The sequence below is a fragment of the Hydractinia symbiolongicarpus genome, chromosome 10 (assembly GCF_029227915.1).
Source record: "Hydractinia symbiolongicarpus strain clone_291-10 chromosome 10, HSymV2.1, whole genome shotgun sequence".
Taxonomy (NCBI): Eukaryota; Metazoa; Cnidaria; class Hydrozoa; order Anthoathecata; family Hydractiniidae; genus Hydractinia; species Hydractinia symbiolongicarpus.
The window spans coordinates 208,215-221,834 of NC_079884.1; the positions used below are offsets into that span (position 1 = coordinate 208,215).

General features: G+C 34.3%; 1 protein-coding gene across 1 annotated transcript; it reads right to left on the minus strand.

Annotated features, from left to right (window-relative positions):
• Window positions 1-5,032: 5,032 nt before the first annotated feature.
• On the minus strand, window positions 5,033-13,303 carry LOC130612383 (40S ribosomal protein S10-like). Its single transcript, XM_057433688.1, has 5 exons — window positions 13,215-13,303; window positions 8,102-8,246; window positions 6,811-6,988; window positions 5,782-5,897; window positions 5,033-5,175 (listed from the first exon to the last, which is right to left on the minus strand). Exons 2-5 carry the CDS (start codon window positions 8,243-8,245, stop codon window positions 5,110-5,112), a joined length of 504 nt encoding a protein of 167 aa, XP_057289671.1. The 5' UTR covers window position 8,246; window positions 13,215-13,303; the 3' UTR covers window positions 5,033-5,109.
• Between the last annotated feature and the right edge of the window lie 317 nt (window positions 13,304-13,620).

Sequence of the window (13,620 nt, forward strand, 5' to 3'; positions counted from 1 at the left end):
TCTCTGTACTTTAGTTTCAGTTTTATTCATGATAATATTTTATCAAGGAAAAAAGATTAATTCGTTTAATTATTTTTTGCTAAATGTTTGTTGCGTCCAGGCGAATGTTTTAATCGATTATCCTGTGACAGTACAAAATGTGCTAATCAGCCACGGTAATATCCCGGCTTAAATCAGGACTAATAACCCGAATTTTTTGCATTCTTCTAAAATAAAATGCAAGCTACATATAGTTTAATACATTTTTAAGTAGCACTATCTATACTTGTAGACGAGTAATGATATATCCATGTCGTAGGGTATATTTTTTTCAAATATTAATAAAAAATACATTTTGCAAAACCAAATTAATTTATTTTCATGGCAACTTTTGCACCACAAGCAATCACATTCATTGAATTGATACATTTTTAAAGCAAGTTCTCCTCGCCAATATGAATGCAAATGTCGTTAGTCTGTTACAACTGGTTGTTTCTGCTTCTATATTCTGCGCAAGAGAATCGTCATTCCTTTTATCATTTTTAAGATATTGCAAAAACGTCGTGATGAATTTTAGAATTATACAGCATTTCAAAAAAGAGATTTAGGCATATTAGGCAGATTAGTCATAATCTCGACATACCTGACTTAACATGAATAACGAAACACTTGACAAAATAAGAACGGGAATAACTGACAGAATGATAACTAGAACCATTGAAGCAAGTCTAGAAATCGAAGCGTCAAACTGGCTGACCAGCTTACCCATCAAAAAGTACGGTATTCTACTTGACAAACAATTTTTTGGGGATAGTCTGTACATAAGGTACAATATTCCATTAAAACGTTTGCCAACAAAATGCGTTTTTGGTGCTTTTTAAGATTGGACACGGCCTATCATGCCTTAATGGTGGATCCGTTTCAATTCGACATAATAAAATAAGAGACTTTACCGAAGAATTGTTAGCTGAATGCTGCAAGAAGGATGTTACAACGAAACCAGTATTAGATGTGCATATTTTACATGGCTAGCCTCACAAATATCGAGGAATATACCCTGTCTATTATTTCCAGGAGGGGCCATGGCTTATATGCAGATTCATAGAGTATTTAATGCTCATTTTGAGCTACGCAGATCCAATTAGGGCCCGTGCTCTTTTAGACAACAACCAGCAACATCCAACGGCCCACACAGTGTGCCATCTCCCCAATTTTCCTCACATGGCTTGGGTTAACCCGGGCCTATAGTAACATTCACTCGCCATGTTGAATCGCCCTCAAGAGGAATCGAACCACGGTCTCCCGCACAGAGTATGAGAGCTATAACCAGTAACCTACGGCGCCACATAACCACTAATTTACGGCGCCATTGCAAGAACTAACTGGCGAAATATTACCACCGTCAACAATTTAAACAAATGATGCACGTGTTGAAGTTACTGGAAGAGGTTTCTGGGTTAAGGGACAAGTAGCGTACTTTGACGTTAAATTTTTCAACCCTGCAGCTAAAGTCTACTCGACCCAATCTTTTCCCTGCAGCACATCGTTCAAATGAACAGCTTAAAAAGCGGTGTTACATTAAAAGAGTAAACGAAATCGACCAAGGTACATTTACACCACTGGTTTTCACGTGCTTTGGAGGCATGTCTCGTGAGTTCTCCAGATTCTATAACAGACTGGCTGAAATTATATCGGAGAAACGAGATGAACCCATTGCTAATGTAAAAAATTGGATTCGTTGTAGGATAAACTTCAGTCTCTTGAGATGGCAACTGTTATGTCTGAGATGATCAAGAAGTACCAAAAAAATTTTTGCCGATAACGATGACGTTAATTTGATCGTCACAGAAAGTAACATTAAATCCTGAAAAATGTTTTCCGAACTTAAAGCATCTATTTTTATATATCCTCATTATTTTGAAGTTTTTTCATATGGCTCGTTCCGCCAAGAAGGTGATAAGGCCCCAAGGGGTAAAATATATATCTTTGTTAAAAAAAACAAAAACACATAGGTTAATTTTTGGGCAAAGATTGCAATGCACCTATTTTTACCTTTTTCACCGTCATCCCTCACATCAAGGCAAAAAACCCTGGGGACGAAGGTGCTTATTTTTACTTTATAAAAAAATTACTTGGTTTTGTTTCGCTTATAAATTTAGAAAATACCCTGAATATCTCCCCTTCATCAAAAGATTATTTTTTAACCTTCCACCTTTATTCATATTCTTTCGTGTTGTTATGCTACGAAGATCGAAATTATTTTGCTTAATTAATGCAACATACATAAGACGTGATAAGTTCCATATTAATTCACACAAAAGTCCAAGAAAGTCCAGTTAAAATTTTATGTTGTTTAAAAGTAAAAACGTAATTAAAAATGAAATATTTACTGTCGCAATAGTCCAATTAGAAAGCACGCTGCACTTAAATACACTGCTGTGCCCCAGCACTGGTTTGAATCCCATAAAGGGGACATTTTTTCTAAAATAAAACTTTACGTATGAACGTCATCAACAAGCGTTGATGACGTTGCAATTTCCCCTTATCGGTTAAAATTTCGTCGTTAAAAAGTGAAAAAATTTGAAAAAATTTCGTCACTTTTCACCGGCGAAATTTTATAACCGACGATATGCTTTGACCGACGAAATTTTATAACCGAAAAAAAATTTTGACCAACAAAATTTTTCACCAAAATTAAATTTTATATTTTACGTGTTTTTATTGATTTCCGTCCAACGCTACGCGAGACGGAATCTTTAAAATCGCCTGATAATTTTTGTCCAGGGTAAAACCTCGGAACATTTCCGTCTTCTCAAAAGCCAATAAAGATGCTTCATTTTAATCTCTGTCAATTTAACGAGATTGTATGCTCTTCGTGTGGCCAGAACATTCCGTGTACGGCCACGATTAAAAGTGCTTACATTTTGTTTGTCGCCCGTTTGTAGTCTGGTTTGGTCGTATAGTAGCTTTATTGATGATGTAGCTAGGGAGCTAAGCACTATTTTTTAAATTCGTGTAATTTATCAGGGAAGATCTATAGACATTGACATGAACTATTTATATTCTCTGTGTATTTCTTTATTTTTTTATATCAAACATCCTATTTACATATAAGTGAGAAAAGTGTGCTTGCTAGAGCTACCTATCTCAATTTTTGGTGCTGACTTGGATCTCCTTTTGATAGGCTGACATACCCATTTTAATAGTCTGAATCTTACTTACTAGCTAGCTATCGAGCTAGATAGCTACACAAAATAGTGCTTTAATTAGAGCGCCTTTTTTTCTTAAAGAGTTAGCTAGCAACAAAAATCCTTTGTCCTGCTTTGTGTATTTTTTCCATTGCTGGACACCCAAATTCTGTTCTTATGGTAAAAAAGGGTGCTAAAAATAACTTCCAAACGACGCTTTGTGGGGGCTTCTATCAGATAAAAAGATATATATTCGCAAAGGTTTTTTTATATATTTGCAGAAACGTGACAAAACTTTGACAATTCCTTGTATCGAACAGTCAGGGTGAACTATTAGCCTGTAACAGAATATATACACCTTTTTGAATGTTTACAATTTCCAGCGGTAAGCCCTTCTGGCTCTAACAACAGCGTGGCATGCAGAAACGTCTTTTTTCAGGCCATTTCTTTCTACGGAAACATTATTGAGTCTTTAAAATATTATCGAGTGTAGATGGATAACTTCTGATTGACATATATTTATATAAAGTCGTAATAATACCTTCGTGCAAAGAAACAGACTTAAAAGAACCTTACTTCACCTAGCGCGTGCTTCTTTTTGCCTACCACACGATTGTTAAAGCCGAAAGGTCTTTTGCGGAAAATGTAAACATTCAAAAAGGTCTATAGTTAGCCGATGCAGGATAATTAGACGCTACGCACACTATATAAGCCGTTAACCCTATTCGGTCCGGGGTTTTTCGCACATACTATGACCATTACTGTTGTTCCAGAGCGAATTTTTGCATTCTATTTGAAGTTTCGGAAAGCTAAATAAAAGTTACTTAACATATTTTCTGGTTTTTACGTGGATCGCATAAAAGTGCCAAAAATTGCCCGAAAATCCGTTTTTTTCGATTTTCGGGTAAAATCTGACAAGATCGGGAAATCGGATTAATCACATGTCCAAATTATGCAAAAATTTTCTTCTTAATAAAACAAAGTTGTGTTGCAAGTTTAAAGAGAATTCTAACAAGAGTTATTAAATTTTCCCCATTATAAGGTTTCATAGAGATTTTTAGGGTAGTTTCGAGTAATGGCCAATATCAAGGCCTCTGAGAAAGGTATGGGACCTATAAATTTCACATGCAGGTGTCTAATAGATAAATAGTGAAACTCAGTAAGTTTCATAGCCATATAACATAGTAATAAGGAGTTATTAAAAAAACCGTCCGGGGGGGGGGCAGGGCTTCTTGTTCGTGTTTGAAGTCGACAGACCTTCTTAAAGCCATAAAAAGGAGGTATTAAGAAAAATGACTGAGTTGTTGTACGGCTCATCAAATTGGTTCTCTATACGTGCAAAGACGCTTTTAGAAGACTTGATCGCCTCTGTGACCACTGCAGCATCAAAACCGTTGATAATAGAATCATTTTGTAGCTTGAGATGGTTGTATGTTTCAACAATCCACTGCGCACGTAGAGGCTTCAAATCACTTAACTTGAGAGACTTTGACATCACCAGGTGCAACTCCGTTTGACAACTGCTCGCTTACTCTAACAGCGTACCACGTGTTGAACTTATGTGAAGTGGAATTTTTTGGCAGACTGATGTGTAAGGGTTGGAACTTATTTGTGGGATTATTGAAAGCTCCGACGAAAGTGATTTAAGAAATTGACATTGAAATAGAAAGTACTAGCACTGAGGTACTAGACGAGGAAGAAGAAACCGAAGAATGTCTTGAAAATGAAGAAAAAAACACTCATTATTGATTAGCATTTGTTTTGTCAAATAAGTAAAAAAAAATCAAGAAATGTTTTCTTCTGGAAGGGGGTTAAAACTTTTCGTCGGTTAAAAGTGACGAAAGAAGCAAGAAAATAATGTTGCATTCTACCACTGCATTTATTAATAAGGTAGGACAAATCAAACACAACTATATTTCTGATTTGAAAATGTTTTATATATTTACGAGGGAGGTGCACCAAACCCACCAGTTGGAGCACCACGTCCCAGACCACCATAGCCAGCACGCTAAAAAACAAGAAAAAGTACTTTAATTAGAATTAAATTTTGTAACTCTAACCATAATTATTGTAAATTAACACTGTCACTGATCAAGGACACCCCTTTCCTTAAAGAAAATTTGGGTCAAAAGACGATAAAAAAGTACACTATCTAATAAAAATAGCCTTTTTTCAAATTTGAAGTACGTTCTGGGAGAAATTTACTCAAATTTATCAATTCCTTTAATATCAAAAAGCACTTTGATCAAACAGATTTTTAGCGCATTGATTTCAACAAAAAATCTATACATATACATATATAAACACGAAATATATCGAATTGTTAAACCTGAATGAAGAAAACTCATATTTTTTAGGCAAAATTTTTGATTCGCCAAATTAATTTGATGCCAAAAATTTCCCTCTTGATGTTGGTTGTTAAAATACATTCGTGCAAAACGCACAATTATTATTTAGTTGCATTTCTTACGGAAAAACTTATTGAGCATTACCCCAGCTACGAACAGCAGTTTGCAAAGGAAAATAGTTTGCATCGCTAAATCGTGGAAAATTAAATCCAGATTGGGTCGAATAAAAAAGACGGACATTTGTACAATGATTTTAAAAGACTTACGAATTCAGGGTTGAAGTCTGCCCCTGCTCCGGCTTTGTCTGATGCTCCTCCATCACGTCTGTAGGAGTCACGGCTAGAATCTCCTCCACGTGGTCCAGAGCTTCGTTGGTCACCACCTACGAGGAAAATGTTACTTGTGAAATGATCAAATTCAGATATTTTGCAAAAAAACGCGGTTTTGTAACCACACGTAAGGATTAGTAAGATTCATCGTTTGCATTTTACTATCGCCAACAATAAGCCCTCGATGCATACAAAATCTTTTTTAGACTTTGTTCACTTGTTGCCTCTATTGCACAGAGGTTAAAACACAGATCGAGGATCGTATGCTTCCGACGAACGGTTAAAAAGATATTGGGGTTTAAAGGTTTAAAGGTGATCAATTACTTGGTTCCCAAACAGGGGATTGACTGAGCTTTAAAATTTTAGTTCCAGGCAGTTCCTACTAAGCGTTCCATGTTATTGCCTCGAACTTAAAGTGCATTGCAATAGCTTTACTTTAATAACTGTAATAAATGGAGACAAAACTAACTGATCAAATAATGAGACATAAAACAAAAGAATGGAAAATATCTGCCATTAATTTTAACAACGGCAGCAATGACACCAAAAAAGCTTTTTTAGAAATTTGCTTATCCATTCCTATATTGTATAAAGCTTAAAATGCTGATAGAGAAAGTGTATGGGATAATGTCCTTTTGACGAACGGTTGAAGAGATAATGCGATTTAAAGGTTTTTGATGACATCAAGTTAGAAAGTTGATTCCATTTTGGCCCCAGGTGATAAATGTAACTGGCATCATCGCCTTGTTTTCAAATTATTTGTCCTTAAATTCAATTGCAATGCAACAGATTCATCAGACAAATGATGTCAGCTTAATGCATATTGTTAATGTTAATAAACGAGACATTATCCTTTTGGATACATTGAAGGAAAATGAATATGCCTTGCAGACTTAACCAATTGTTAAGGGATGTTTTTAGGCAAGATTATAGGCTTTCGGAATGTTTGTAAGGAGAGAATATTACCTTTGGCCCATGGTTTTGGTGCATCGGATGGTTTTGTCGACTTTTTCAATGTTGCAGGAACAATCTCTGGTGGAAGGTGAAGAAAATCACGCAAATATTGAATGCCTTCATTTGTCACATACCAATAATAATGTCTCCATGCGAAGTTCTCTCTGACATATCCACGAGATTTAAGTGACTAAAAACAAATTTGAAACAACAATCAATAAACACACATTGATTAACCTACTATTCTGCCAGTTTTTTGGCTGTGACTAAATAAAAAAAAGTCTAATTTAGAGCCAGATCTACAAAATTAGACTATTTCTTTTTTTAACACAAAATAGATGTAGTATCCACGAAAAGTAACAAAAAGAATAAGTGTTCCATTTGTTGAGGAATTGATACACTTTTTATAGCATCAGAATGGAGCCAGGGATTCACTGGTTACGAATTGATGCATAATCAGCACACTAGAAAATTGTTCAGCTTTCAAACAACAAACTAATAAACATAGACTGAGACAAAAGAAGATATGCAATATAAAACTATATGTTACATCAAGTTATCCTGACTCCTTGTCATTTTTCCTGCCTGGGTCTGATGCAACACTTGTTTCAGTTTGCCTTTTGTAAATAAGATACTGTACTCTTAAAAAACTTTAACATTTAAAAAAAATGATGAGTGATCTTTAGTCAAACAAATTCTGAGTTTTTCAAAAATATAAACGAGATATGTAGTATCCATGAAAAGTAACAAAAAGAATAATTGTTCCATTTGTTGAGGAATTGATACACTTTTTATAGCATCAGAATGGAGCCAGGAATTCATCGGTAAAAATCACTGGTTACGAATTGATGCATGATCAGCACTCTAGAAAATTGTTCAGCTTTCAAACAACAAACTAATAAACACACATTGAGACAAAAGAAGATAGGTAATATGAAAACTTCGTGTTCCATCAAGTTATCTTGACTCCTTGTCAATCTTTCTGGCTGGGCCTGATGCAACACTTTTTTCAGTTTTACCTTTTTTAATTAGGCGTTGTGCATGTAAAAAAAACTTTAACGTTCAACAAAAATAATATGTGATCTTCAGTCAGACAAATTTCTTGGGTTTTCCACAGACATAAGAGATGTGTAGTATCCACGAAAAGTAACAAAAAGAATAATTGTCCCATTTGTTGAGGAATTGATACACTTTTTATAGCATCAGAATGGAGCCAGGGATTCACTGGTAAAAATCACTGGTTACGAATTGATGCATAATTAAAACCCAGGAAATATTTATTAGCTTTGTTAATCTCACCTACCTGCATGGCTTTAATAACTTCTAGATTTCTGACCTTCTCCTGATCACCATGCTTAGCCAAATTAAAATCTTTTATAGCTACCATGACACCATCCTTGAATAACGACTCGTATATGGCTATTCGGTTCGCCTTTGAGATAATCATTCTAAATTAAGAGTAACAATCTTAGCACAATCTAGATTTCAATGCAATGCTAGGGAAGAGTTAAATATGGATTTTTTTGAAGAATTTACCCCAGTAATCACCAATTGTTAAAAGGTAAATCTTGTGTGCCTCGGAAAAAAAATGACTACAAACATTTGCATAGGAATACAGGTTTAGTTAATGTATTACCACAAGCTGAACAAAATAATTAAAGGGATTCCAAGGCATTTTTTACAAGTTGGAATAACTAGAAAAATTTTTTATGATAAATTTCCAATGTCCACTTTTTGTCAGAAGTTTAAGTAACCAAAGATATTGTTTTTTAATTTTGTTTTTCTTGTCATTTTAATCTTTTCAGACAATCTCCAGCCTTTTTTGTGGCACGCGACCCAGTTACACATTTATGTACTGGTCAAATTAATGACTTTCATTCACTATAATGAATGACTTTTATAGCCAAAAATAATTAACGCGCCTTCGCAACAAAGTGAAAAAAATCCAAATCTATTTCTACATGAATGATTTTGTTTTTTTTAAAAAATAATTAACATGATATTACTAGCTGTCTAAGCAATAAAAAAATATTAGCAGGAGGTGTGTGCATTTCTTATTTAATTGAAAATAACTTATTTTAAAAAACAGGTTGACCTGGACTATAACATGATGTTGACCTAGACAGGATATGATGCTCAAATGAGTATTGCCAAACTTGTTGGGTTGTAATACATAAAAAGAAAAATCTAACAATCCTTGGGGATGAGAAATAAGTTACTCAGTGGATGATATACGATTAAAAAAAACTACATCAATGTATTCCCTGATACATTAGGAGACAGTAATTACTGTCTAATTAAAGCTTTCTTTTATATGATATTTTCCCAATTTGAAATGCAAAGATGAATGCTGTGTGTTTCTTCTTAAGAACGTTTAGATACAAAAATGTGAGGTGTTTTAAATTTAGAGCATGCTAACCTTATATTTCTCAACTGCTCTACACTTTCATGATGAGTGCTTAGAAAAGCATGTATGGTACATTACTATCGTAAGGCCGGTTTCAATACAGCTACATTTTGCGCCCAGTCGTAAAATGCGCCGCGACTTTTATCACATATACCGAACCATTTCCATTTAGCGATTTTTGCTCACGTGTTTTTTGCAAAAAATGGCTGATGTATAAACAGACGATATTCGTTGCTGCAAAATTTGAGAGTAGTCCTAGCAATATTTTTATGGCGTAGAAATAAACAACGTTGTAAAACATGTAAGAAAAACATGTGGATGAGACGACTTTCCATAGAAAGAATCAAATACAACGTTTTGCTTATGGATTTAATGTCGTCAGATCATGAGTAGTCTTTTTAAGTTTGTTTACAATGTTGTTTCTTTGTGCCTCCACAGACTCATTAATGTTATTTTGTTTCTCATCTACTTCACTTGATTGATATATATTCTGATTCTCTACATTCATTTGGTTTTGACAAAAATTTAACACAGAAACGAGATGTTGCTAGCCATATTGAAATGATCTAATTAAAAATTCTTTCGTAATTCATGTAGATTGCTACCTTTTGATTGGCTGTTAAGCTGAAGCGCAAAATGTAGCTCGCAAAAAGTAGAGCCTGTTTAACTTTTTTAAATCGCCCCAGCGCATACAAAAGCGCGAGGTCAGTGGCATTATTCTGATAATGCGCATGCGTAGATCAAAAGTCACGGCGCTTTTTACGACTGGGCGCAAAATGCAGTTGTATGGAAACCGGCCTTAAGGTAAACCTCGTAAATCAGCATTTGTACCTTATTTTTATAGAACTAATATAGAACATTTATTTTATTACATCTGTACTATAACAGTTAGTAATAATTAAAGTGTTACTTACAAAATACACAATAGGGCCATGTGCCACTAAAAACACTGGGACTAGTATGCAAATTTTTAATAAAGAAAAAGGTCAAAGACTGGCAAGACGGCAGTCAAGCAATAAGAAAAATAAATATTTAAATTGTAGCTATATATATCTAGAGTTCCATAAGTTTTAACAAAAAGTGAATAATCATTTCGAATTTTTAATGTAATTCTTTGAGGTGAGTACAATAGTGTTGATAAAGTCTTAATTGTGAATGAGATAATAAAAAAAAATTAAAATTTGTTTAAGAATATCTAAATAACCAATCTATGTTGCACACAAAAATTATCTTTTTTTTCTTGACTTGCAATTAAAACTGAGCACTAAGATAAACTAAGCAAGGCTTAATCGCCATCTTAAATATAGGCGTGATTATACAAATTTTAATAGGGAACTTATGGGGAAATTTTTGTATAATAGATGAGTTGCGTTGGACGTAAACTTTAGATTTTGCATTAACAACATGGACATGTCCACAGATAAAAAATATAGACAATGACTACAATGATTGAAAATATAAAGCAAAACAAAAAGACTGGCGCTAAAATTAGCAAAATCTGCCCTAAAGAAGAAGGCAATAGTCTAGAAAAAAAAATTAATGCATTTTCAATCTTATATTCATAAAAATGTATAAATTACTGCAAATAGCCATTTTGGCCTGTGGTCCTTCTTTTGTTGCTCGTCAGGATGCGCACCTATACACAGAACTTTTAAAAACATTAGGAACAATAAACAGTCAGGGATAACCGTAAATTAGGCTATGATAGTCTAATTAGTCTACGATGGTCTATTTGGGCGATTTATCTCTCCTAATTAGGCTATCAACATGGTTTTTCTGCCTATTGCTGTTCTGCTGCATAGTTGTAACAATTTTATTAGCTAAAAATATTCTATAGAACCTCCTTTTGATGGCCCAAATATATTTTTCTTTATTATTTGCGCTGTCAGAAGATATAGCGTTTAGTGTTTTTTGATTTAGAATGCATGCACGTGTTACGACACCTTTGTTTTATGGCAACGGTTGCTTTTGGACGAAGGCTAAATTTCCTGTGTGCATATTTTCAACATGGTGCTGCATAGTGACTATTTCTCGTCTAATAAGGCGACCCATAGACATTTGAATATAATTTTTAGTCCCGCAAAGTAAACTATAAAATATTTGCTCGCTAGAGATAATCGCAAAAGAAGAAAATAAATCTCCTAAATAGGAGATGATCTCCTAACTAGTCCATGGAAAATCTCCTAAGCTACTATCCTAATTGGGCGTAAGTCTAATTTGTGGTTGTCCCTGACTGATAAAGTCAGTAAGAGTTTTGACTGTGAGATTTGTTACTTTATCCAAAATCAAGTAGCTAAGGAAACATAAACAGGGTACAGCAACTGTAAAACCCCTAACATTTGGCCCTTTAATATACCTAGTAGACTAGTTTAAATAAAAAACCTTCAATATCAGTACTGCACATTTTCCTGATCAGGTGAGTAATGGGTTATGACATATTTCACAAAAGTTTTGGCCTATCTTTCCACATTATATATGGGTTCGCCTGCTCATAGTTTATTTTATATATGTGAAGACATTACACCAATAACATGTTTCTTATGTCTTTAGCTAGCTAGCGCTATAGGTTATCAATCATTATTTCTTTCACAATTTAGACTTGATAGTTCCTGGGGCAAAGCCCAGAGGCAGACCGAGAAAGATTTGGCAGGTTATAAGGACAGACTTGATACAGAGGAAGTTGAGTTTGGATCTAACACAGTCTAGATCAGATTGGAAGAGGGTCATTAATATACCCCGTCCAACCCCTGCTAGCATGGAAAACGGACGTTAAGCGGAGAATGATGATGAAATATATTTTTTGATTAGTTTTTTGCTTTGGCTAGCCTAATTTGTCACCTAAGCTAGCTAGGAGTAGCTACAAATTTATGTTGTCTTGATAGCTGTTTTGGTGTATCCTGTAAGTATGTAAGTCTGTCATCCTGTAAGTCTGTCATCTGTACCGTAATAAAAGACTCATTTATTCAAAAGCTAGCTATCCTTGCTTGCTTTAAGACATCAAAAAAATAAAATCTTTTTACCCTGTTAGCCAGAAACAAATAGTAATTTACCATGTTGTTGATCCAACATAAATAAACATTAATAGCGCCAGAACGGCATGGTGATTTTTTTTAATTGGTGAATCGGCACAAGATACGCACGTGACTTCATATAAACAAAATTGGCCCGCACTTTTGTCCAGCGGACCTTTTACAAAACAATTTTTTCTCAAAAAGTACTCCCCCAATCCAGGTAAGTTTGAACTAATTTGATAGTTGCGGACTCCCTTGATCGGGTGATTAGCCCCGGTCGGGGAAAAGTGCCGTACTGAATATGGCACAGAAGCAGCATAGGAATTATTGTGGTCGAAAACGCGTCATAATATTGGTTAAACCAATCAGGGGCCAGTATTCAGATTAAGCAGCCATTACGAAATGGTGTACAAATGCTGTTATCATGTTTTTGTGGTGAAACCTTCATAAATACAATACTGGATTTTTCAAGGAATTTTTCTTTTTTTTAGTCAAATCTTAATGTTTTAGATACTGTTCAATTTTTGCCATTTTGTGAAATTTTAAGGCCGTTTATGCTTGTAAATTCTGTTTAATTAAGATTTCTACTGTGAAGGTTTAACCATGAAAAGTCCATATACCCCATCGGAGAGCAATGAAGAGGACATTCCAACCGCAAGAATTGGCGTAAAACACATAGGTAGCTAGGTAGCTAAGCTTTAAGGCCAAGACCTGGCTATTGTTTATAATGTAAACCAAGAAATTCACTATTTACTGGTAGTTATTACAACAGCAACAATAGAAAAAATAACGATATGTGAAATATAAGTAAGTATTGACTGAACGTCTGATTTCCATTTCCTCTGTATTTATGTGCATGTAAACACGCATATAAAGACGCCATCACTAAAATAAAATGCTTAGTTGGATCCCTACATTCTGTTACACATAGGGACATACATATTTAGTTGTAAACCCAATTGATCCATGAGATACAGTAAGATTTTTACTAAATTTACCTTGCTATCCTCTGATCCTTCGCGAACCCGATTTAAAAAGATCCATTCATAGTTGGGCTACCATTTTGGACATAAAATACGGATCAAGGATCAAAATAGATAGAATTCATTATAGTAATAATTTTTTTACTTTCGTCTACATAATAATACCTTGTTCTTTACTATATGTTTGTCCTGTATCCTATAAGCTTCCTTTTCTCAACATTTACCATAAAATACCTTTTTCCTAAGGATTTGTACATGGAAAATATCGTTCATGTTTTATATTTTCGTTGGTATTCCTGAAATCATCAAAACATAAGACCACACGGGGGTAAATAAAAAGAAAATCCTGCAATAAAAGGTTTGTTATAAATTTTTGTAATATGCTTTTACATAAAAGAGGTTAATGTTTTATTTGAAAAAC

What these genes read in the sequence shown, in the direction of transcription:
- LOC130612383 (XM_057433688.1), bottom strand. Translation starts at nt 8,245, where the DNA reads ATGATTATCTCAAAGGCGAACCGAATAGCCATATACGAGTCGTTATTC. An exon ending in ACCAAAACCATGGGCCAAAG is followed by an intron (nt 5,898 to 6,810) that starts GTAATATTCTCT and finishes TTTTCCTCGTAG; the next exon opens with GTGGTGACCAACGAAGCTCT. An exon ending in CAGACTTCAACCCTGAATTC is followed by an intron (nt 5,176 to 5,781) that starts GTAAGTCTTTTA and finishes CTTGTTTTTTAG; the next exon opens with CGTGCTGGCTATGGTGGTCT.